The following is a 24,949-nucleotide window of genomic DNA, read 5'->3' as shown; positions in this document are numbered from 1 at the left end:
CGGACCGCACAGCAAAGGCTCCGTTTCAAGAACAGATGTCGCGTTTCCTGCTTGTGGCCTGTGGGGTTGCCACTGATTTTTGCCTTGATATGAAAACCAGCAATGCTGCTTTTCCATCTGGGCCATGGCTCTTCTGGGGACAATGCAGGACTCGAAGAGAAGCTAATGGCCTTGCTTGGGCAGGGATGAGTAGTTCTTTCTTTTGTGTTGGTCACTTCCTGGCAAGCAGGGTGTCTCACCTCGCTGGCTGGTTGTCTAGCACCATGAATCCGCTGCCTGGGAAGTGAGTCTCCGAACAATCACAGCGGGATTGACCACGGAAGTTTCCCCCGCACTGCTCTATGAAGCTCCCTCGGGCTCTGGTCGCTCAGACCGTCTGTCAAGGGATGTGGAGCACATTTTTTTTCTCTACCCAAGGAAATAGATATATGGTAGCTGGTAAACACCCTCCACGCCGCAGAGTATCTTCTAGGAAAACTGCCTGGTATGGGGAGCTTGGGTTGACGAACGCTCACTTTTCTTGGTTTTTATTCTCTTGGGGGTGAGACCTGATGATTGGCCCTTCTCTCCAGTTACTACTGAAAAGGACAGAAGGGTGTCCCTGCCCGGCAAAGCGGCTGCTGGTGGCTCAGAGAGAGAGCCTCGATTCTGAGCAGCCATGGTCACTGGTCTTAGGCACCACAACTCAGAACTGGGTGAAACTCAGCTCCCCAAGCTCATTCTTCCCGAGACTTTAGGGGAAGGGCTTCCTTCCAAGTTAGTGCTTTCTGGAGGCCTGGTGTTCCCATCTCGGCAAGCCCTGCCTGGCCAGAGGCCCACGGGGTTAGGCATCTGAGGCACAGAGCGTTTGGGCCACTTGCCAGGGAGGCCCCCGAGAGGTTGCTTCCTGTAAGGAAGGTCAACCTCGTGTGCATTGAATCTCGCATTAACCCTCTTAGAGGCCAGTGTTGAGGGCCAAGCTGACATAGATCCATTTCTTGGATCAGGTGTTTGTTTTTTCAATTAATTTTTTAGAGCTGAGTCTCACTCTGTCACCCAGGCTGGAGTGCAGTCACACACTCATAGCTCACTGCAGCCTTGAACTCCTGGGCTCAAGGGATCCTCCTGCCTCAGCCTCCCAAGTAGCTGGGACTACAGGCATGTGGCACCACGCCCAGTAAATTTTGTAGAGATGGGATTTCACTGTGTTGTCCAGGTTAGGACAAGGTTTCTTATCACCAGGGCCATGAATGCCTGCTGGGGCAGTAGGACACTGTGACAAGGACCATGTGTCCCTGCATCCGGCTTGGGGAGTGGGGCCAGCACACACAAGTTGCTATCCTGTGGCATCTTGGACTTGCTTGGATGCGTCCTTCTGTTCTCCGCGGTTCTGATGACAGTTACCACAATGATGCTTCTTTTAGGCTGCAAGATCCAGAGAGACACCCGGGGGGAAACAGCGCATGCCTCATGTGAAGAGCCGCAGGCCCTTGGTTCTTGATTTTGTGTGCCTGGTTGATAGATAAAACAATCACATTCCCGCAGTAAAAGAGAGAACTTTAAGACCTACCTCAGCCTGCCGAGGCAAGATCACCCGTCTGTTTCCGAGGGCCAGGCCTGATGATGTCTGTCTATCTGGTGTCCAGAGCTTGTTGAGTTGAACCAATCCAACAGGTGGTTTGCAGTGCGGTGGGCGCTGGGGTGGCATGCTTGGTCTCTGGTGTCAGGCCTGAGTTTGAGTCCTGACTCCATCCCTTACTCGCTGTGTGACCCTGGGCAAGTTCCGCCCACCTCTCAGTCTCCATTACCTGCTGGGGAAATGGCAGCGTCTATGGCACAGGGTTGTCTGCAGGGTGCAACAGAAGTGACCGTGACCATCTTTCTAAATGGGACAGGCTCTATTCCACGGTCATGATGCCCAGCGTATGGTATAAAGAGCTGACTGTTTACCATCCCTTTATTACCTGAAACTCGACTCCTCGTGTGTTTGCCTTCTTGGGTGCATAGGTGATTTTATTGCTGCAATAAAGTATTGAAAACCAATTGAGGAAAAGAGGCTGACGGCAGTGGGCCAGGCACCAGACTCCAGACTTGTATTTTACAGCTTCAGGCATTTCCAGGTATTTCCCCAGCTTCCAGGCACATCCTGGGAAAGTCTGGTGTGTGTCTAACTGCTGTGGCACAGAATGCACCTGCCCACACAGGGTATGTGAAGTGGGGGTGTCCCAGGCGGCCCTTTGGCTACAGGCAGCCGATCTTCATTACAGGTGAGACGGAGCAGACGGTGGGCATTCTCGGTGGTCTTTCCAACAGGCTGCAGACCACCTCACAACTCGGAGCTTGGGCCCTTGAATTGAGAATCTCACTGTGCAAGAGCAGTGGGCTGGAACCACATGCTGGCAGCTGCCACCTTTGGGACAGAAGGCCCATCGCTGACCTCACAGCCCTCGTCATAGTCATAGCATTCTTTGCTGCTGGCCAGCAGCTCGGAGAGGCGAGGTGGGCAGCTCCCGGGCGGGAGTGAGTTAGGTGGTCCTGGCTTTGACGAGTGAGTTCACCAGAGTGAACAGATAGTCCCAGGGGAGCCCCTTTTTGTCCTTGGAAGGTTTGCGCTTCTTAAAATTTAGTCTTTTGGCCGGGCGCGGTGGCTTGTGCCTGTAATCCCAGCACTTTGGGAGGCCGAGGCATGCGGACCACCTGAGTTCAGGAGTTTGAGACCTACCTGGCCAACGTGGTGAAACCCTGTCTGGGAGGCTGAGGCAGGAGAATCACTTGAGCCCAGGAGGCGGAGGTTGCAGTGAGCCGAGATCGCGCCACTGCACTCCAGCCTGGGCAATAAAGTGAGACTCCATCTCAAAGGAAGAAAAACAATTTAGTCTTTGGCGATGCCCTGAGGCTCATCTCTTCCACAGAGGCTTGGAGGAGCAGCCACATGAGCGGGGTGTGCAGAGGCACAGGCAGGTGGGGGTCTGACCCAAGGGCACATCTGACCTTGGCGTGCCGGCAGGAAGAGAACAAGTAGTCCTGGAAGATTCCACCGGAACTGTTTATTGGAAAGGGGACTCAGATGATGTGTGTTCCCCTCCAGAGTGGTGGCTGAGAGTGTCCCCATCCTGTGCATAAGATCCTCACTGCCCGTCCCTGCAGGGACCGTCCCCGTGTTGGGAAGCAGGAGGGTATGTTGCAGAGCCTCACCCAGTGGGAAGCCAGAATCCTCACTCCTTGCTCCTCCAGCTTGGCTGTTGCTCCGGCTTCTATCCCCACATCCTGTCCTCCCTCCTAGAGCCCAGGGACCACCCATGTGAGGCTGGGACACTGGGGAGATCTCGCACACGTAGCGCGTCTCACCAAAAATAGCAGCAGAGCCTCACGTCCTTGGCTGCTTCGCTGTGGGGATGGAATGCCTTCTAAGGCACCGTTTTTGGTGATGTTCCTTTACGGATCTTTCAGGCCCAGTGAGTCAGCAGTGTCTGCATTCACACGGGCCGGGTGGGCTTGGATCTGCCCCGGGTGGCTGGCACCGGCTTCCTCAGGGCAAAAATTCACCCCAGAACGTGAGCTGCTCCCAGGGATAGGTGAAGGTGACGGAGCCCGAACACTCAACACCACAGTCAGCCAACAGGACGGTGTCTGGGCTTCCAAAAAGCTACCAGTGCTTAAAAACGCTTTCAAGCCCCTAACGTCACTCTTGGTTTTTTTATTTTAAGCTGTGTTACAAAACGAGAAAATACCTGTCACTTTGCTGTGTTCAGGGCCCCGCGCTCCTCTGTTCAGCATGGCGCGGACACCGCGGGGTGCGGGCTGCAGCTTCCCCGGGGGCGCCGAGGAACCTGTCGAAGTGGCTGCACGTGCTTGTCTTTCTAGGGTTGTAGACGAGCTTTGTTTTCAGGGGGTTTGTATTTTGTGTTTTTTTCTGAACTTGATAGTGTGGTTCTAGACATCTCTTTCCAACCGTGGAAGATACCACACATACTCCTGGTTATTAACATGATCACCCAGAAAGCTTTTGGGGGCCAGAGAACATGGCCCAGGCTCTGGGGAGCAGCAGACTGCACCTGACTGGCTGGATAAAGACAGGGGTACCTGGAGCCTCCTGCCTCGCCAGCTCTGTGTCCAGCTGTCACCTGAGCTACAAGGGAGATTACCTGGGAGCCTCTCACATGTCACATTGTGACTCATTCAGATACATGTTTTATTTAAGAAGCAAATCTATTTATCAAGGTGTTCCTGTGGCCATTTCTTCACCAAACCTCCAGCTGACTTTGCAGAGAATGCCAAACTCAGAAGCCGAGGAGGAGTTTAAAGCTAGGTTCCCCACGGGGCACCTCCAGCCTTCTGGGGAGCCCACTTGCTGTGGGGCACCCTAAACAGCACAGCCCCTGGGTGCTCAGAGGCCCTGGTGAAGCTGGATTTCCCAACACTCAGTCTTTTCCTCCTTACAGAAAGGCGGGGGGAACTTGAGGGATAATTCACATGAACCCTTTGCCATAAACCCTTTTAAATTGTTCGCAAGTAAGAGCCCAACTTTGGAAGACTAAGATCCTGGTGTTCTCAGTGTGAGGAGTGCGCTGGCTGAATATGCAGCAGATTGCGAGCTTTTTCCTACCTGATTGTACCTCACTGGAGAAAATATGGATAATCCCTATAGCTGCTAAGGATGTACACAGTGACGGCACAGCCATCACCAGTTTCTTTTTTTTTTTTTTTTTTTTTTTTTTTGGGATGGAGTCTCGCTTTGTCACCCAGGCTGGAGTGCTGTGGCCGGATCTCAGCTCACTGCAAGCTCCGCCTCCCGGGTTCCCGCCATTCTCCTGCCTCAGCCTCCCGAGTAGCCGGGACTACAGGCGCCCGCCACCTCGCCCGGCTAGTTTTTTTTTGTATTTTTTAGTAGAGACGGGGTTTCACCGTGTTAGCCAGGATGGTCTCGATCTCCTGACCTCGTGATCCGCCCGTCTCGGCCTCCCAAAGTGCTGGGATTACAGGCTTGAGCCACCGCGCCCGGCTCATCACCAGTTTCTAACTTTAGAAGGTGTACTTCATTCTTTAAATTCCCCAGCACTCACTTTATACCACGCTGCTCTCTCATTCTCTCCTCACTCTGTCTTCCAGTGCCTGGTTCAGGCTAGTCCTTGTCCAAGGTTGAGTTAAATCATTTTCAGCTGGGCCAGGTCTTCAGCAGCTTGGTGTGTGTGATGCCACTCCAGGGCTGAGGTCCTGGCTTCAGGAAGAATGTGGGGATCGATTAGTGATGTCTGCTGTGAATGCAGAAAGAGAGATAAGTGTTGTGCATTTGCATTGCATGGTGGGAGGAGGTGTGTGCACATGAGCCGGGCAATCTGTTGGGGGTGTCAGGTGACACTTAAAACTTGAGGACTGGGTTCTCCTTTCTAGGGGAGCACATACTACCTCTACATGACTGAGGCTGTAAAATGAAATCGCAGCCTCTGGGAAGCTGGGCAAGGAAGTGGACGCAGCATTGGGACAGCTTCCCAGAAACAACGCAGAGAGAAAGCCCATTTGCCAAATGAAAAAGCAGATAACAACGTAGAAACAAAGCTGAGATTTCCAATAGCAGTTGCTTTTTTTTTCTTTTTTTTTAACCTTAAAATAGTGCCACTCTTAGCAACACAGATTTTCTTCCAAATCATGCCTTGAAGCTGCTCCTGGAGCCACCGGCTCATCAGCAACCTGCTCCTGTGGTCCTTCTTGTGAAAGGCAGAGGGGAGATGCCTGTTTCCCACAGTCTTCTCTGCAGCTGCCGTGGGGGCGGGCACCTTCCCTGCTGCTGGGGGCACAAGGAGGGGGAGTCACCGTGGCTTGCTCACATTCCAGATCAGCCAACTGCAGAACATTTGTTGTTGTTTAGATCCCACGTCTGACGGTTTAGAACAGCTTTTATAACGTGGTTAAACATGTTTACAAAGCAAGGGAGGCATCTCTTACCTTGACAACACGAGGCTCCCACAGACCGCCTTCCCCTACTCAGAGCTCCACAGCCCTGTGTGCTGGCCTGGCCTGTAGACCCATTGAGGCAGCTGTGTTTACAAGTTTAATGCCAAGTGTCTGAGAGGCACTTGCGTATGTCCCAGCATCAGTATCTGGCCCCCAGCTTGGCCCTGTCACAATTTTCAGTTTAATATTGTAGAAACCCAAGCCTCTGAAATAATACTCTTAGCAGACCTTAGTTCTGATTCTGTGTCTGGCTTTCTAGAAATCAGGTCTGCTGAGCTTAGCCAGTGAGGATCAGGTCATGCTGGATTGCAGAAAGCGGCCATTTAGTTGGGGAACAGGCTGCATTTAAGAGGAAGCTTTTCTGAGGGTGGTGGGATATTAAGTGGGGCTTCCTTGGAGGCAGGCGGGGCCTCATGTACGGCTCTGTTGGGTCCCTCCCTGTCCCACCCGGGCCTCTGGAGTTTGTGTGGTTTTGTCTCCTCTTTCTACCTGGATCATTGTGCATGAGGCTGGGAGCCACACCGGCTGCTAGGCTCGCCTGCCTCCCAGGCCACCTGCAGGTCATAGGGGCTGATGAAGCCTTGAATGGCTTGGCTGTGTTTGAAATGTTTGTTCCTTGGTGCCGTAAAGAAATAGCACTTGAACATAAATGTAATTGATTTAGTAAGGCCATTTTCATTTCCTGCAGAAAGGGTACAATTGCCAGCAGTTTTGCCACGCGAGTACACCGAACAAAGGAGACAGGGCCATTTATGACCTGATGCGTCCACCCTGTGGCTGTGTCCGGTTTCCATTGGCTGGAACGGGACCTCACATGCTGTATTTGTCCTGATTGGCTAGCAACTTAGAACTTTTTAAAAGAGGCAAAGGTAGAGGGAACAAAGGAACGAGGAAGTAACTTGTGGAATGTTGAGAAAGGTAAAAAAAAAAACTTTTAAATAAGGAAGAGAAACAGGCTATGACCTCATGCTTGCTTGGACCGGTATAAGCATGCCAGGGCAAATATTTAGGCTAAATTGTGGGAGCTAAGAACACAAAGTACATTGATTTCCTTACCACGGCTAGCAGATATTTGAGAATGTTAGCACAGGTCTTTGAATACATTTTGCCTCTAAGAGAAGTTACTATTTATTCCTCCTAATTAGACGGGGAGGAAAGTCTTTGAAGAGGAACCTTCTTTACTTTTTACAGCTGGGAGCTGCTTGCAGCACTCTGAATGACGCCTTCTGTCGCGATCTTTGGAAGGCCTGCCTGGATCTCCCGTCTGTGGAAGGATCCAGGTACTTTTTACAGTATCTGTGTTAGGGCAGCTGGTGACGGCACCTGGCAGATTCCAGCAACTACCTTCATTCCACAGAGGCTCCCTCCTGCAAGGCCACTGCTGTGACTCTGAGCAGTGGTTCTTCTCGTGAATGTGACGGCTTCTGTCAGCCCTACGATTGCAACCTGCAGGGGTTTCATGGGGCAACCCTGGGGTATGTGGCCAACGTCTGTCCTTGGGCAGCCGCAGCCCCTGTCAGGAACAGGAACTGCCACCCTGAGCTCCCACCAGTCTGGCACTGGTGTCTTAAGACTGCTGCGGTGTCAGGAAACTTCCATAAAATCTAGTGAGTTGTAAAAAAGAGGCCAGAGCCGGCCAGGCACCGTGGCTCATTGTCTGTAATCCCAGCATTTTGGGAGACCGAGGCGGATGGATCACCTGAGGTCAGGGGTTTGAAGCCAGCCTGGCCAACATGGTGAAACCCTGTCTCTACTAAAAATACAAAATTACCCAGGCACGGTGGCACGTGCCTGTAGTCTCAGCTACTTGGGAGGCTAAGGTAGGAGAATCACTTGAACCTGGGAGGCGGAGGTTGCAGTGAGTGGAGATCGTGCCACTGCACTCCAGCCTGGGCAACAAGAGTGAAACTCTGTCTCAAAAAAAAGAAAAGAAAAAACAAAAAGGCCAGAGCCATCCTTTGCCTCGTATGTCAGAAATGGTCATTGCAGCTGCTTTGCTTTGGGTGGAAGCCTAAAATCCTGAAAGCGACAAAATCTTTCCCTTGGGGTAGTTTGTCTTGAGCTTCAAGCAACAGAAACCCATTTAGATCATTTTTAAATAATGAGAATTTCTGTTGAAAGGATGTCGGCTTAGCTCACACAATGTCTAGAAAGACTGGAAAATGGGTCTCAGAAACACTGCAGGCAGCTTTCTGTGGCAGGATCAGTCCTCCTCCTTGGTGACTGCTCAGGAGAATATCCCATTTGCCTTGCATGGTACTGAGCCAGGAGGTCAGCTCCAGGCCTGTCCGCCTGTATCCGAGAAAGCAGCAGCTCCCCACAATGAAATGCAGTGTTTTCCAGCTCCGAATCCTCCCGGCATCCTCCCTGAGATCTCCCTGACTTAGGATCTGTGAGATCTGCGGACTTGGATTTTCCCAAGTGTCTGGTTACTGTTCACAAAACTCCAGCAACTTGGCCTGGTGTTGCCTTTGTTTTTGACTGAGCATCTCTCATTTCACAATTATTTATTGCAGCTGCACCTCTAAGCAATCCCAGGCCCAGGGATGGGCGTCGGTACTGGCCTCGAGCTGGTGCACAGCGCATCCCGGATGGAGGGGCGGGGCCGCACGCGTGCACACGCAAGCCTGTAACCAGATAGTAATTGATACCAGGGGGGCCGGTAGGGCTTTGTGCTCTGCACAGTTAATGTGGGCAGGCTGTCAACAGGAAGGCACTGATGTCGTTTCCCTGATGTGTCCAGTTGCAGCTGGAATTGTCCTGAAATGGACAAGGCAGGTTTACTGGTGGGAGATGGTAGGAAGGAAGAATAGCACATAGAGGGCACCAGGGCCCTGTGAGCCTTGTCCCCAAGTGTTTCCTCATACCTCGTGCTTGCGCACCATGGTACGGGGCCACCCTGAGCTCTGATTCCTGGGCTGTGAAGTGGGAGGAACAGCAGCCCTGTAGGACTCCTGTCAGCCTTGTGGTCTGTCTGCATGGAAAAGGCCTTCAGCTGGGCATAGCAACTGGAAGCCTTGGCTTTTTATCATAAAGCCCAGTTCTCAGGAAGCCCTCGTTACCTACCTTGCCTTGGGCTTTCTCCTCGCAAATTCCCAATCCTCCCACCCCACTGGGCCTGGGGACCCCACATCCCTGAAAGGGTCATGTTCCATCTTAATGTATATGAATCTTACTCTATGTGTCAGTTACATCCTAATGTGTTAAAAACTTACTCAAATTGTCAGAAGCCTGAAACAGGTGTCAGGAATCCTGTGTGAGGTAAGATGGGGGATCTGTTTGCACCTTCATCTCTCCATATGAGATCTTCCATACGAGATATTCCAGGAACCTCTGCCCCAGGCTCTGGCAAGGCAAGCCTGTAGGGGCAGCGACTGCCATGCAGGGGCTTGAATTTAAGTCCAAATTCTCTGGTGTGTAGGTGGACAGTTTCCTTCTGGGACTGAAGGGGCACATGGGAGATGGTGCTTTCCTTTCTAGAGCAAACCTTGGCACTGTCCCAGCTAAGCGCTTGCGCTCAGGGCTGGGAGTCTCCCGTGGCCTCCATATCCCTGCACCTCATGCAGGACACCTCACCCACTCCCAACCCCCCACCTCCGGCCGTCGTGCCCGGCATCTTTTCCCAGCATGGGAACCCATTTGCTTTTCTCTTTTCCCACCTTGCCATGAAGGACCTGCTGCCAGGATTCGAGCCTCAGACCTTGGACAGGTCTCTTGGGCCATCCTCAGCCATGCTCTGCGTGCCGGCCATCAGGGAGGGTAAAGGGTGGGTTTCACCAACGAGAAAGGCAGCGCGTGTCGGAGAGGAAGCCGATCGCTAGGCAACCTGGAGTTTGTTACCCTGGTAACGGATCCATGCACTGATGATGCTATGGATGGACATCTTGTGACAATGGCCTCTCAGGCTCCCCAGATGCATCGGCGGCTCTGGATTCCCACCTTGCGCCCAGCGTGGTTTTCCTGTGTGGCTCCTGTTTAGTGGACAGCTTGGATTTCTTATAATCAGGCACTGTCTCCAGTAACCATCTTGCCAGCACCCCTGAAAGTGAAGTTGGGGTGTTCCTCACCCTGCAGGAGCGATAGCCTGGGGGATGAGGCCAGGACTGCCAGGCCCCACAGGATTGTGCCCTCAGACCTCAAGTAGGGGGCCAGAAGAGTCTACTGAAAGAGAAAGAATCTTTTGGAATTTGGCAGTTGCACCATTTTCTTAGCAGCAGAGAGGCGCCCAGGTGGGAGCCATGTGTGTCGGGTTCCTTGTCGGGTGACGGTGCTGTTGTGGACCCCGCGGATGAGCTGAGGGGGCGTCCAGCTTTCTGCTGCATACTTCCTGTCCACCCATACGGGTCGTGGGCTGGCGAGGACGTGGGGGCGTTGACCCTCGTCCCTGCCTTATTTTCCCCCCGCCCTGCCCTGTTTTCCTGGTGCAGATTCATGCGGACACCCCGCTTTGGGGACCTGGGCATTGGGGCAGCAACAGGAGTGACTGGGTGCACGTGTGCCCTTGGTGTCTGAGCGTCGGGTGCGGCTGCCTCTCAGGGCTGAGAAGGACTACGATTTCTCCCAGCCAGGGGTGGCAGGAGAACTGCACACAGCTTGGGGGCCATGCAGGGCTGGCTGTGGCCCTGGCTCCCCCAGCCCATTCTTCTGAGGCTGGGACAAAAGCCTTTTTTGTACTTTGTGTTCAAAGAGACGATTGTCCCAAGGCCCAGTTGCGGGTGCCCTGGGCCGTCCCTCCCCAGCACCGTGTCTAGTCTTAACAAGACGTAGGCTCCAGTGGAGGGGGATTTTCTTCCCCGGCTCCTTACTAGAGTGTGTGGCTAACTGAATATGAGCCCTGGTGGTCCAGCAGGAGCCCCCCATGGCTGGGGTCCCGATCACCGTCCCCACCAAGTGGCCAGATTGGGAACTACCAAGAGCCCTTGAGGAGGTGAGGGCTGGAAGGTGGCAGCCACACAGATGAAGCTGGCCTTTGCGGAAGACTCGTGCTTTTGTTTGTGGGAGCCTGAGCCTGCTGCCTTGTGGTCAAAGGCCAGCGATTCCAGGAATGTCGCACCTTCCTGGTTGGGTTACCCGTGGTGGGTCAACAGGCTGGGCGCAGCCTGGAGCAGCGGCCTGAACCGGCCCGCCTCGGAGGGAGGGAGGGAGGGGACAGGGATGTAAGGCCGCCATCAGGGCTGATCTGGACATCTGAAAGCTTGATGAGCCCCAGAGCTTTCATCTGAGGTTGAAGAGTTCTAATTTGACAGGAAAAGAGACATTGCCCCTTTCTGGCATCTCAGCGGATTGCACCTCTGGAACTCAGATGCCGTTCTCTTGTATCCAGGGTGTGGGTCGTGAAGATCTGAGGTTTGGGCAGATGGTCAGGAGGACCTACAAAATCCAAGGATGGATTTGAAGGGGGCAGTTTTTCTTGGAGAAAATGCTGCTTCTCTGTCTCTGAGGTCTTCAGAGCCGGCTGGGTTTGCTGCACAGAATAGCGAGAGAAAAGAGGCCCTGGGGCTCTCGCTGCGTCCTGGGAGGGCCCTGCAGGGTGTCTGCCCTGTGTGTGCACGGGGCGCAAGCACGTGCCTCTGTGGTGTGGCAGGTGAAGGCCTTCCACCGCTCTGCTGAACATCTAGGTGCAGCCTTGCTGGTCCAGATGAAGTTGCTAGAGAACTTGGACTTGGACTTGTGGGAAGGACCACTGGGGCCCTTCCTGGGGTCACCCCTGCCCCTCTGCCCTCACAGCTGTCCCTTCACCTTGTTGGCAGCACCAGGAAGTCTGTCAGGATTAATATGATGGCTCTGGCCTGTCTAGAGAGCTGCTTGCTGTGTGGTCCTTTGAGAAGTTTGCTCTCCTGAGCCCCCAGAGGCCTCCTGCCCTCAAGCATACCTTCCCTGCCCCAGACTCACCATTTCTTCCCACCTAGCGCAGGTGAGAAGGGCTGGAGGAGCCTGCCCAGGGCACTTGTTTGTGCAGGGCCTCTCCAGGAACGCCTTACCCCGTCACATTGTGCGAGGGCAGCTGGTGCCGGTGCAGGTGGGGAGGCGCGTGGCGTGGGGGCCCATCTTGTGCTGGGCTGTCCTGTGCTGGCCTCGGGGCCCCATGGTCCTGAGGCTCTTGGGACTATGGTCTGCTGGCAGGGAAGCAGCCGTGTGCATCTCCAACCAGAGCCGCAAGCGGATCGGAAGTGGGGATGGGGGCCCCCGTTCGTGACGGTGGCTCGCCAGGAGGTGATGCAGGTGGAGGTGGGGCCCTCGCTGCTACGCCGCCCTCACTTGCCCAAGCCCTGCCCACGGTGATGAGTGGGGAGCCGCCCCTCCAGCCACCCACCCACTGTGCTCACCCCTTCCCTCCTTGCAGGTATCCGCCCCCAGATCATGAACGGCCCCCTGCACCCCCGCCCCCTGGTGGCGCTGCTGGACGGCCGCGACTGCACTGTGGAGATGCCCATCCTGAAGGACCTGGCCACTGTGGCCTTCTGTGACGCGCAGTCCACACAGGAAATCCACGAGAAGGTGGGCCCATCCTGCCCGGCCAGGGGCTGCCCTGACCTTGGGCAGTTTCCTCCCCGGCCCTCCCCAGCATCCCCCCATTAGGTTGCCCCGAGTCACCAGCAGGCCCCCAAACCTCTGTTCCCTGCTTTCCTACTGAACTCCTCTGCCTCGGGTTCAAGGGCAATAGGGCCAGGAGACCAGGCCCAGTGGTGCCGGTGGGCTGCCCGGGGTGGGGCTCCGACGCTGTGTTCTGTTCCCACGCAGGTTCTAAACGAAGCCGTGGGTGCCATGATGTACCACACCATCACCCTCACCAGGGAGGACCTGGAGAAGTTCAAGGCCCTGAGAGTGATCGTGCGGATAGGCAGTGGCTATGACAACGTGGACATCAAGGCTGCCGGCGAGCTCGGTGAGTGCGAGGCAGCGCTGGCCGCCTGGAGTTGTGCGACCTCCGTGGGCCCTGCTTGGGTGGGCTCGGAGAAGCAGCTGGAACTGGGACCACAGAGCAGCCGCTTCTGGCTGTAGCAAGGTGGCTGCCTGCAGGCCGGGCTGTGGAGCACCTTGCCGGCCCTGCCTTCACATGGCGCAGGTAGGATTGTCCCTGCTGGCTCCTGTGTGGGGTCTGCTGGGCTGTGATGATGCATCTCTGCCCTCAGGGCAGCACCGAGCTGCTGCTGGCTCCATCTGGAAACACCCAGTGCCACCTCCAGAGGGGAGAATGCGACTGGCCACGTGTCCCCTAAACCACACTTGCCGGGTGCATCCCCTAAACTACCCCAGCTGGGTACACAGCCCCAGACCCCTGTCCACACAGGAACGGGGCCTCCCGCTCTGGGAGGGCAGCCCTAGCAGCATCGGACCCAGGTCGGCACCAAAGCAAGGTAGACCCCCTGCCCAACACAGCAGATGACAGAGGCTTCCAAAGAAAAGCAGAGGCACAGGCGCAATCCCGGAGTTGGGGGCGTCAAAGCTGCTCATTGCACCCCCAGCCACAGGCGCTGGGGCCGTGTTGAGGGGCCTCTGCCTGGCACCTGGTGTGAGCCCGTGAGGGCTGAGTGCAGAGGCACGAGGAGCAGACCGCTGTCATCGAGCGTCCTCGGGAGAGGGCCGGGTGGCCGCTGTGCTTGCTCTGTGTTTGGAACATGCTACCCCTGCACTTTGGAGTGGGAGCTGTACTCTGCCTTATGAGTGCTCAGGTGCCCCAAATCCATGAGGCTGCTAAGGGATACTTCAGAACCACTCGGAACCCAGGCACAGTGGTCCAGACAGCAGCCTGGCCTCGGAACAGCCCTTCCTGTGCTCCAGGAATAGCCTGAGCGCCATTTCCCCACCTCTGTCCCATCGGCTGAGGCCCCAGCGGGCCCCGGTGCTTCCGGGACGGGCTGGGTGTCAGATCGTCTCTGAGCAGAGCACAACGTACGTCTGAATCCTGCCCTCGGGCACCGCCGGCCACGTTTTCAGGGAGGCCACACCCATCGGCTCCAGCTTTCTCTCCACAACCCTAGCCTGGGGTCAGAATCTTAGCTGAGCCCCTCACTGCCATTCGGGGCAGCACCCGGGTACCAGAAGCACTGGGGGTGGGTCTTGGTGTCAGGAGCAGGGCTGGGGAGCCGGGCCGTGGTGGAGCTGCCCATGTACTCACAGGGGTCGGGACACAGTGGGGTGGGGCCGCCCCACAGGCAAATCCCAGAGCAAAAGGCCAGGGAAGGAGAGAGGGTCACTGAGATCCAGACCCCTTAGGGTCCTGGAAGCAGCAGCTTCACACATCCACCCCTCGCCGTCCCCACGCCCCTTGCTTGCTACCAGCCATGGCTTCCTTCCGAGCCGCTCCATTGGAACAAAGACTCCGGAAGATGTGAGTCTTCAAAAGCGTGTTTAATATAAACTAAAAATTTCCATCTTTCCCTGGCACAAACAAGGATATTTTTGTTTGAAAACAAATGTCCTTTGTGCTCTTGGTAGAGCTGAAATCCCAAGTTTGAACAGCAGAGAAGAATATAGCTTCATGTGCCAGGGGCTCTCAAATCCTTGTCCCCACACACCTCTTGCTTCTCCAGCACGTCTGCCCCTCACCTCCCAGCTCCCAGGCCCACATGGGTGCTGACCCTCACCTTCCTCGGCTGGACCAGCAGCTGCTTTCCAGGGAGAGAGGGTAGGTCCTTGCCTATGGAACTTTCTATTTCTCCATTTCTAGAAGGGCCCCACACAGGCAGTGGGGCTAGAAAGGCACCAGAGCCTCAATGACGGGGGGCCCAGGAGGGCCGAGATGGGAGGTTGTGTTCCCTGAGTTCTGAGACCCACAGAAGACGACCAGGACCAGGGACTGCGGTTTTGGAAAATGTTGAAGGGCTGTGAGTGGTGGATTTTCATTGATCCTGGTCCCATCTGATAAGGTCGCTTGGAAGACATCTGTGGGGCCCTTTTGAAGGGCACTTTTCAAATGTAGACTCTGGAGGCGGAAAATGAGCCTCTGTCCAGACGTCCTTTGTCTCCGAAGGCATTGCCCACATCACGCGGTCAGCGGGCCTTTTGTGCTGAGGGCTGGGAGCGGCAGGTGGCTGCAGGCAGGCCCTCCTCCTGATGTGAAAGGGGGTCCCTGGCAGGCCCAGAAAACAGAGCCCTCCATGTTGGACGAGGCAGCACACTAGGCCTCTGGTGAAGCCTTCCGGGATCGCAAGGTTCTGAGCCATCAGCTCTGGAATGACGGGCGAGAGTCAGCCCTTGAGGAAGCTGCTCACCTGCACTTCTTCCCACGAGCCAGGAAGACACGGAAGACATGAGGGGAAGACCTCGAGAGGCCCTACACCCCTCCCCACCCCCGCCGCCTCCAGCAAGCTGGTTGATCCGGTTCCCGTGCCAGTGGCAGTCCTGAAGGGATGAAAGCACCATGGCACTGACCGTGAGAGCAAAGCAGCTTGCCTCTCTGGTGCCGTGTTTCAGGCTCCATGTACACTGGGAGGCCCAGCCTGTGAGTATCAGAGCCGCCCATCGTGTCGCACTTGAAGGATCAGCTTGACTCATCCAGAAGGGAGGCTGCATCCACGGAGCGTTGTAGGACAGCTAAGACGCTGCCTCCGAGAGGGCGGTGAGGTTATGGAGGTTCCTGGCCGTGGCGCCGCTGCAGTGGGGCTGGGAAGGTTCTTCCATCCCAGGCAGTGGCTGCAGCTCTTCCTCCTGCACCCTCTCCCCGTCCTGGGACTCTGCACTCTGGTGAGCACTGGAACCGAGGAGCTGGATGTCCAAGTTCGGTGAGAAGACTGACCGGATGTCCTGCTTCAGCCTCCCTTTTTGTGCCCCACCACCCGGGGGCCTTTACACAGGTGGCCTTGCGGGGTCTCAGCTGGCATCAGCCCATCTTCTAGGAGGAGCTGCTGCTGCTCACACCAGGCAGCATGGCCAAGCCCCGGCCGCAGCACGGAGCCAGTGTCCTTGAGGGTGATTCTGCTGCGGGGCCTCCCTGCTGGGCTTTAGCCCGCCCGAGGAATGCAAATTGTCCCAACCGCCAAAGATTATCTTCAACCTCTGGCATCGGCCTCAGTCTGTCTGACTCTAATAATAACGTGGCATGTGATCAAGCCCCAGCTTCTCTGCTGAGCTATTTCAAATGAACGAGGCCCGTTTCCTGCAAGATTGCTGGCATCCAGCTCGTGGGAAAGTTGGTCGGCCTCAGTCACAGTCAGCCACACTGTTCCCTTGGCAGTTGTGGCCCGGAGGAGCCCTCGGTGGCCACGTTGGGTGGGTGGGTGACCTGCTCACGGTGGCTTCACCTTCTCTGAGCTGTGTGTCCTGCTGAGGGGGTCACTCTCAAGACCCTAGACCTAGGGGTGGCCCTCTTAGGGAGACAGCCATGCAGCTGTCCAGAAAGTGGGTTTGCGGCGCCCACTGCTCTTGTTTCCTGTCCAGTAGAGCCCAAGAAGCTGCCTTGGTGGTCGCTGTCCCCACTCCAATCTTCAGGACTTGAGATAGAGGAATTGTGGGTTGGCTTAAAGGTGGCCCTGTCCCGGTGCCTTGGGCAACCCTTGTTGGGAGAGGCACTTTCCTAGGGGGTCCCAAACCTGAGATTAGGAGGGAACCTTTTCACCTGGGCTGACATGGTGCCCAAACAACCACACCCCTCCTCAGAGAGCTCAACTGGGAGCCACAGGCTGGCTGCTGAGCCCACCCCCTGGGGCCCCACCCCTGGCTCGGCCCTCTGGTCTCTGCAGCAAGTAGGCGTCTGGTTCTCCACCTGTTGGGTGGTAGGGAGGGGCCGTTCCCAGCCTGGCCCTCTGCCTCCTTGCACCCCTGTTGTATCTGGCATTCATTCATTCTTCCCCAGACGCCCTCTGGCTGTGGAGGGTAAATGTCGGGGCCCTTTCTGCCTGTTGTGGGTTAACTCTCCACGCCACAGTTGCCTCGTGCTGGGAGGTACTTGACCCTGGTCTCCGCAGCTCGGATGGGGCCAGAGGGCTCACCCCAAGCCGCGCTTGGCCCTGAAGGCTGCTCCACGGGGCAGGGAGGGCATCCTGTGTGGTCTAGTTCTTCCCCCCAGAGCAGGGTGCTGAACACGGGGCCACAGGATGACTGTGCACACGCTTCCGACATCAGTTCTGTCCCAGGGCCAGCCCTTGCATCCATGTGGGGGTGGAACAAGTATGTTTAAAACGTATGTTTTTTGCATCAAACTGTTAGCACACCTTAAAACCAAAAGCCATTCTTTGTCACCCCTGCCAGCTCTATGAGGAAGACCCTGAGGGGTTTGAGCCTGAGTGGGGTCCATTTGGAGGAGTCTGGTCTTACCAGACTTACCACTAACTTGCTGCCACTCCAGGTCCTTTCTTGGGACTCAGCACAAGCCCGGGAGGAAGCCAGTCAGGGTCGGGAGTTGGGCTGTTCGTGAGCCACGTCCTGGAGCAAAAGTCCTCCTTGGGAGGGAGGGGCGGACGTTCGGGCTAGAGCCTCCCGAGCATCAGAGCCTGAGGGCCTGCCACCCACGTGCCCAGCCCCGCATCTGCTAGACGATAAGATGGGCCTCCCCCCGTGCCAACAACCCCGTGTCAGGAGGGCAGGCTGGGAGCCCTGGGGCTTCCCCACTGATCTTGAGGTTTTGTCATCTCCGGCCTTGGCCTCGTCCCTTTTAGGAATTGCTGTGTGCAACATCCCGTCTGCAGCCGTGGAAGAGACGGCGGACTCTACCATCTGCCACATCCTCAATCTGTACCGGAGGAACACGTGGCTGTACCAGGCACTGCGGGAAGGCACGCGGGTGCAGAGCGTGGAACAGATCCGAGAGGTGGCCTCGGGAGCGGCCCGCATCCGTGGGGAGACGCTGGGCCTCATCGGCTTTGGTACGTGCCACCCTCTGCATCCATCCCCGCCTTCTCCGACGCGGGCTGGCGTAGTGGGGACCCCTCGGGAAAGGCAACCCCAGCCTGCTCTTGAGGAGTCCCCAGGGCAGGCAGGGCCAGCCCCCTCCCTGTGTCGCACGGGGTAGATCGGAGTCAACACCCATCAGGGAACGCGCCCCAGAGGCAGGATCTGGGCTGGTTCGGGAAGAATGCGTGTCCGCTGCTGTCTGCGGTGTCTGGCAGGACAGCATTCTCTGCTGTGGGGCAGCAGGCAAGGCACCGCGCCCACTAAATTTCCCTGGGCAGGGGTGAAGGGCAGGGGCTGTATGGAGCTGTGTCGTGGAGAAGCAGCCAGGCTTGGGGCTCAGGTAGGGGCTGGCGGTTTAGTGGAGACCTGGACTATGGGCATGGCCTCACTCCTGAAGGCCTTCAAATGCCGGGTTGGGGTGGCAGAGTCAGGCCATCAGCTTGGAAAGCTCCTGAGAGAGGGCCAGGAAAAGGAGACACGTGGGGAGCCCCAGGAGGGTCTTCGGCAAGGTGGTGGGGGGCCGGTGCCGAGGAGAAGGTGACAGTAAACAGCCTGATTCCACGGGGGCTCGAGGAGGCCCCCACCCTGCTCACCATCAGGGTCCACACCACACCCAGGAGACCTCAGCCCGTTGCCACTGAATCTCAACACCACCACTTACCAGCTCTGTGGCCTTGTGGGAATTACCTGAGCTCTTTGCCTCAGTTTCCCAATCTGTAAGTAGATATTTGGTGGGATACATGGTATCTGCCTTTTGGGACTCCAAGAAGGCACATGTGCACACGGGGCCAGTAATGTTCTGGCCTCCGGGAGACTCCCAGCTGCTGCTCAGCCTCTGCTTGCAGCTCCGCACCTCCGGGGATGAAGCTCCCGTGCTCCTCTCCCCACGAGCCCTGCCCTGGACCTGGGGTGCTGCTTGAACGAGAGCGAAGTTGCTGGACGCTTCCAGGAGTGTACATCTTTCTGTCCCCTCTACAGGCCACGATCTCCTGGGTCTGGCCTCGCCTGGGGTCTGAGTTGAAGTGCCCGGTACTGGGGATTTTTTAAAGGACCCACCGTGTTTTGACTTTGTTGGAAAGGCAGAGGTGGTATGAACACCAGGCTCCCTCTGTCCAGGCCCCACTGGGCCTCGTGGCTCGGAAGTGCTGCTTCATCTCCATCTTCGTATACTCTGAAGCTCCCCGGGGCCTCGGTGGTCTCTGGCCAGGCTGCAGAGCCTGGGGCCATGTGGTCATGAGTACCCTGGGTGCACGGTGGGGCCTCACTGGGGAAGTGCTTGTTTCAGGGGCTTCTGACTTCTTCCTGGGGTTGTTCCTGTGACTCTGCCCTTGTCATTCAACTTTAAAAACCCTCTCGGTGTATGGAGGCCAGTTCAGCCCCCAGCCACCGCCCTGTTTTCTCGAGACTGTACACTAACCACTGCTACCACCACCCTGGGTCCCCAGCACAGGGACTGTCATGGTCTCTCCTTGCTCCCTTTCCAGGTGTCTCTGTAGCCTTTGGGACTGTTGCTGCTGCAGCCATCCTGGGCTAAGAGCTTTTGCTGACCTCGGGTTCCACTGAGCAAGAGTCCCCCAGGCCCAGCTGGCTCAGGGCAGCAGGCGGGTGGGGCGGTGCTGCCAAGAGAGGGCAGCCTGGGGCTGGGGGCATGGACAGAAACTGAAGGAAAGGTAGCCTGTGGGAGCTGTGCTTTTTAAAAGGTGGTGTAGGGTGGTGGGGGAGTAGGTCTTTTCTGTAGGGAATGGGTTTTGATTAAGTCAGTAGCAGGATTAAGTCATTAGGTCGTCAGAAAATCTCGGATAAAGTTCAAGGGGTTTGTGAACTTGGGGAAAAAAAACAAAGAAATAGGACCCAGTCCCTGTCGGCACGGTTGAAATCTGGGCTTGGTGCTCTGGGCTGCTGTTCCACAGGCCCTCCAGGCCCTGGATCTGCAGAGTGTGAGCCCCACTGATTGAAGTGTGTTCGTGCACAGACACCATGAACGGGGATGGCGGCTGCAGGAACAGCAGTTGCATGCTGGGGTCCTCAGTGTCATGTTGCCAGTGCGTCAGAGAGCCATCTCTCTCTCCGTCCCTGCCACCGTCCAGTACTGCCTGCTCCAAGGGGTGACACTGATGAGGGGAGGCGTGATGGTTCGTGCCTTGCTATGCTAGTTGCCCTGCAGCTGTCCCTGATGAGACTGGCCTTATTCAACCTTTGTTCTAACTACGGCAGTTGTCCTAGCCAGGCGTCAGTTAGATGGAGCTGCTGCAGGAGGAGGAGCCATCCAGCGTTGAGGTACCCCTGAACACGGGCTGCCTGCTCGGAAATGCGCATCTTTGTCTTTCTCCCGCCTGCACCTTGGAACCATGGCTTTAAAGATTCCTTCTGTGATCTCCAGGAGAACCCAGTCGAGCATCAACACTAACCATTTTGTTTTCAAAATGCTGACAATTGCTCTGGGAAGCTGGAGGTGCTATCGAGGGGACCGCATGGGTTTCTGAAATGACATAGCTGTTGGGGAGTGGGAGACACTTCCTCATCCTGTGACACAGCTGGCGGGAGGCCCAGGCTGCATACTTGCAGATGGGCACGAGGCCCCACCAGTGGGACAGGTCCAGGCCTAATGGTCACCTGCCCTGCCTCCCGCCCAGAACACAGTAGCACGTGGCCAGTCTGCACTCGGGCCGGCCTGCAGGGAGCCACTGTGTTCATGTCACCCTTTGCAGGAGCGAGCCCAGCGATGAAGAGGCAGGACATCACTCCCTGTTATATTGAGAGCAAGTTTCTCAAACACAAAGCTCATGTTAAGAAGCCTGCAGTGCACACAAGAAGCGTGGAGAGGAGTGGGGACAGAGGACACGGGTGGTGGTGGGAGGGGCATGTGGGCCTGTCAGAACACTGTAATTGTGTTTGAAAATGTCAGTAACAAGGAAGGGTTGTTTTGTTTTGTTTTTAACAAAATTCCTGCTGTGGCCAATATAAGCAGCAAGCACTGCGGTCCTCACCTGTCCGACATCGGCCATGGTGGCCCCTCGCGGGCAGTGCTCGACTCAGGCCTAAGCTTTGGGCACACAGTTTCTCCGGCAGCAGCTACCAGCAGGGATGGCAAGCCCGGACTCAGCTCAGACGCAATGGAGGTGGCAGCGCTGGGGCGCGGGCTGTGGACTCACTCACCTGGACGCTCTGTTTCTGTACAGGTCGCACGGGGCAGGCGGTTGCAGTTCGAGCCAAGGCCTTTGGATTCAGCGTCATATTTTATGACCCCTACTTGCAGGATGGGATCGAGCGGTCCCTGGGCGTGCAGAGGGTCTACACCCTGCAGGATTTGCTGTATCAGAGCGACTGCGTCTCCTTGCACTGCAATCTCAACGAACATAACCACCACCTCATCAATGACTTTACCATAAAGCAGGTAATTTGAAAATAGATGCCATGGAAGCTTCTGTCGAAAGGTGGTGGCACTTGCTGGTGGGCACAAGAGGGACGTGGAGGGCAAGGGAGATGGTTTCTGGATACAATTGAGCAGGGCAGAGACCCTGCGACACACCAGAGACAAGTCAGGTGAAGCCCTTCCTCGGCTGAGCCGGGCTAAGCAGAGACGGACAGGCGCTAGCCAGGACCCAGCTTCACAGGCTGCCCAGAGCCTGCCAAGAGGCCCGCAGCTCGGCACAGTCCAGCCTCTCCACCGTGTTGGATCAGCAGAAACAGCCCTGGCTTCCAGCCATCACCAAAACTTCCCGCTCCCTTCCCTCAAACTGCAGCACACACATTAAACCACTTAGACCAATAAAACTCCTGGCTTGCAGCTTTCTTCTTTAAACCTTGGTACAAGAGTCTTCCACCATGCCAGTGTGCCTGTAACCGGCTTTTCTTTCCTTCCACAGATGAGGCAGGGAGCATTCCTTGTGAACGCAGCCCGTGGTGGCCTGGTGGACGAGAAAGCCTTAGCACAAGCCCTCAAGGAGGGCAGGATACGAGGGGCAGCCCTCGACGTGCATGAGTCGGAGCCCTTTAGGTGCGTGTTGCCCTAGCTGCCTACCAGCAGCCCACAGGGCCCAACTCCACACCTGACGCTCACACTTTGAACTTGAGGCCCTTTTCCCAAACAGGTCCCTGGGCAGGAAACTCCAGAGATGACATTTACAGTCTCTGTTTTTCTAAGGATTGTGCTGTATTCTAATCGTAAAAGGACTGGAAGTTTCCCAAAGGTCATCCGGGAAAGGAGAGGCAGAAAATTGGTGTGGTGGCGGTGGTTCTGGTCTTTAGACAGACAGGCGTCATCTCTGCCCTGGATTAGAGCAGGACAAGCGTTCAATAGAACTGGACTTTTTGATCTACCAATTACAGTTCTTACAGAATTTTGATAATTACATTCAACCCAGCCTTCATAAAATACCATCACAGAGGTTCCTGTATCCACGCTATCTATGCAGCTACTTTCCTACACGGCCAAGAGCTCCCTCGTGCTGAGGAGGCAGGGAGAGTATGCAGCGTTTCCCGCTTACTCTTTTTTCTACATTTTTCTAGCTTTGCTCAGGGTCCGTTGAAAGATGCACCGAATCTCATCTGCACTCCTCACACTGCCTGGTATAGCGAGCAGGCATCACTGGAGATGAGGGAGGCAGCTGCCACAGAGATCCGCCGAGCCATCACAGGTGAGCACCTCCGTGCCTCTGGCCTGCCAAGGGCAGCCTCAGTTCCACAGTCCAGCCAGCTCCCATCCTGCTGGCTACAGGTGGCTCTTAACAGGTGGAATTCATTTTTAGCACCAAATGTATATGACTTGGGCCCTGTTGATTTATGTAAGCCCTGAACTAAACTTCAGAGAAGGAACCATTCCCTTTAGGCCCAGACATAAACTCAGGGGTTTGGGCGGGGCAGACAGAGGCTGAAGGTCAGTGTTGAAGAGCTCAAGCACTTGGGCCTTTGGATGTTTTACGTTTTCACAAATGCTTATTTCCCCACATAAGCAGCTACAGGTGTAATGTTAAACTTCTTGTGATTTGTAAAAATATGATATTTTAATCATCTTACCCTAGGTCGCATCCCAGAAAGCTTAAGAAACTGTGTGAACAAGGAATTTTTTGTCACATCAGCGCCTTGGTCAGTAATAGACCAGCAAGCAATTCATCCTGAGCTCAATGGTGCCACATACAGGTGAGAAGAGGAACTGACTGTATCTCAGCCTGTGAGCACCACACCCCGGGGCCCCAAACTTGGTGGGAAGCTTACCTCCCGCAGATGCTACAGCAGGGCCACAACAATTGGCCTTCTCAGCAGGAACTGTGTGCACTGCCCCCTCAGGTCTTCCAATGCCTAATTTCATGGAACAGAAGCTATTTTAAAAGGGAGTGGGTTCGGTCACATGTGATTGACCACAGGTGCTAGGAACTGCCTTTCATTCTAAAGCCATCTTAGAACCAAAAGGCTTCTCAGCCACGCGTGGTAGCACACACCTGTAATCTCAGCTGCTAGGGAGGCTGAGGCGGGAGAGTTGCTTGAACCTGGGAGGTGGAGACTGCAGTGAGCCGAGATCACCCACTGCCCTCCAGCCTGGGCCACAGAGTGAGAGAACGCCGCCTCCCGCTCCCCCAACCACCAAAAAAAAAAAGGCTTCTCAAAGAGAAAGGCTTATATAGACAAGATGTTCAAGTGCACAGGTCTGTGAGCAAGTTCATTTTCTAATTTGAATCTTATGTCCACGGAAGGCATTCTGGCCAATGAAGGTACAATCAACTCAGGATAATGACCTTGTCCACATGCTAAGAATGATGCGTGTAGTTTGGCTCAGCCAGGAAATGAGCCGTACTCGGGAACGCAGAGTGGGGTAAAGACAGGAGCCCTCCCAGGGAGGTGGTTTCTTTTCTGGTATTTCCCATCCACGAGTCGGTTTTCTCCCACCCCCTACCTCCCCCACCCCCACATTATTGCTGGATTCCCAGGAAATCAGTAGCCCCTTCATGCATAAAGTTGCAGCCTTGAATCTTAAGAAAAATTTTTACATACTCTAAACCAGGGTTTCTAGCTCTTGGCAATAGATACATTTGGGGCCGATCATTCTCTTCATTCGCCTGGCCTGTGCATTCTAGGACGTTTAACAACATCCCTGGCCTCTACCCACGGGATGCCAGTAGCGCCTCCCACTCCCACTCATGATGATTGCAAATGTTTCCAGATATTGCCACACGTCCCCTGCTATAGCCATAGTGACGACCAGGGTGCGTTTAGTTTGTGTAATGAAGGCTCCGACCCTGAAGCAGCTATGCGGTGCTTGCAGGTCACGTGGCTGTCTTCACATTTCCTCCAGTCCCATCCTTTTGGTCCTCACAAGTATTTTCAAGCCCATCATAGCATCAGATCCCCCTGTTGGGTGAAGTTGGGGGCCCACCTCTTCATGTCACCATTGTATTTATCCTTCACGTAAGCCGGGGCTCTTAGGCCCCCTAGGACAGTATATGTGCACTGAGGAAGGGACTGGAAGAGGACCCTCATGACCAGAGTCCTTCTGAAGGTCTTGGGGATTTCTGACTGGTGGTGACAGGATGGCAGGGTGGCTTCCACAGTAAGACGCCTCCTCTACCTGGATGATAAAGGGTTTGGGAACTATGCCCTGCCTCCTAAGTCTGTGTGAATACACTGAGTTCCACTTTGCCCGAGGACCCTATGTTCTGCGGGTGGTGAATGCAGTATGTCCTCACACAGCACCTCGTGCTTGCAATATAAAACCAGCCCAAGCCTGGGCGTTCTGAGGAAGGCGGCCCCCCAGCCAACAGCCAGCAAGCATACCACTTCCCATCTCAGGCCATGGGAGTATATAACCAACCAGCCTAGAAAGTTTAGTGAGTTCTGGCTGCCATAATTGAGTAGCATTGACTGGGTGGCTTGTAAAGAAATGTCTTGCAGTTCTGGAGGCTGGAAGTCTGAGATGAGGCTGCCATCATGGTCAGGTTCTGGTGAGGGCCAGGCAGCTGACCATCAGCTTCTTCCCGCATCCTCATATGGCAGAGAGAGGGCCAGAGCACTAACTAGACTCCCTTCTCTAAGGGCACTCATCCCATTCATGACCCAGTCGTTTCCTGACCCAGTCACTTCCCAAGGGCTTTACCTCTTAAGGTCATCACCTTGGAGGTGTGGGATTTGAACTGGAATTAGGGGGATGGAGGGAGACAAACATTCAGTCCCTAAGAGTCCATCGTGCTCTGTT

At 55.5% G+C, this 24,949-nt stretch overlaps 1 protein-coding gene across 29 annotated transcripts in view; it reads left to right on the top strand.

Annotated features, from left to right (window-relative positions):
• CTBP2 (C-terminal binding protein 2) overlaps window positions 1–24,949 on the top strand; it is a 173,224-nt gene that overhangs the window by 146,140 nt on the left and 2,135 nt on the right. For all 29 annotated transcript variants that reach the window (XM_005566698.5, XM_065521583.1, XM_045361718.2 and 26 more), the window contains 7 exons: window positions 12,275–12,429; window positions 12,673–12,817; window positions 17,529–17,735; window positions 20,943–21,157; window positions 21,630–21,760; window positions 22,273–22,400; window positions 22,785–22,902. In XM_005566698.5, the coding sequence (XP_005566755.1) occupies window positions 12,275–12,429; window positions 12,673–12,817; window positions 17,529–17,735; window positions 20,943–21,157; window positions 21,630–21,760; window positions 22,273–22,400; window positions 22,785–22,902 (1,099 nt within the window). The remainder of the gene's footprint in view (window positions 1–12,274; window positions 12,430–12,672; window positions 12,818–17,528; window positions 17,736–20,942; window positions 21,158–21,629; window positions 21,761–22,272; window positions 22,401–22,784; window positions 22,903–24,949) is intronic.

The sequence above is a fragment of the Macaca fascicularis genome, chromosome 9 (assembly GCF_037993035.2).
Source record: "Macaca fascicularis isolate 582-1 chromosome 9, T2T-MFA8v1.1".
Lineage (NCBI taxonomy): Eukaryota > Metazoa > Chordata > Mammalia > Primates > Cercopithecidae > Macaca > Macaca fascicularis.
The sequence above is the reverse complement of the archived record's forward strand: the minus strand, read 5'-3'. Positions and strand labels throughout refer to the sequence as shown.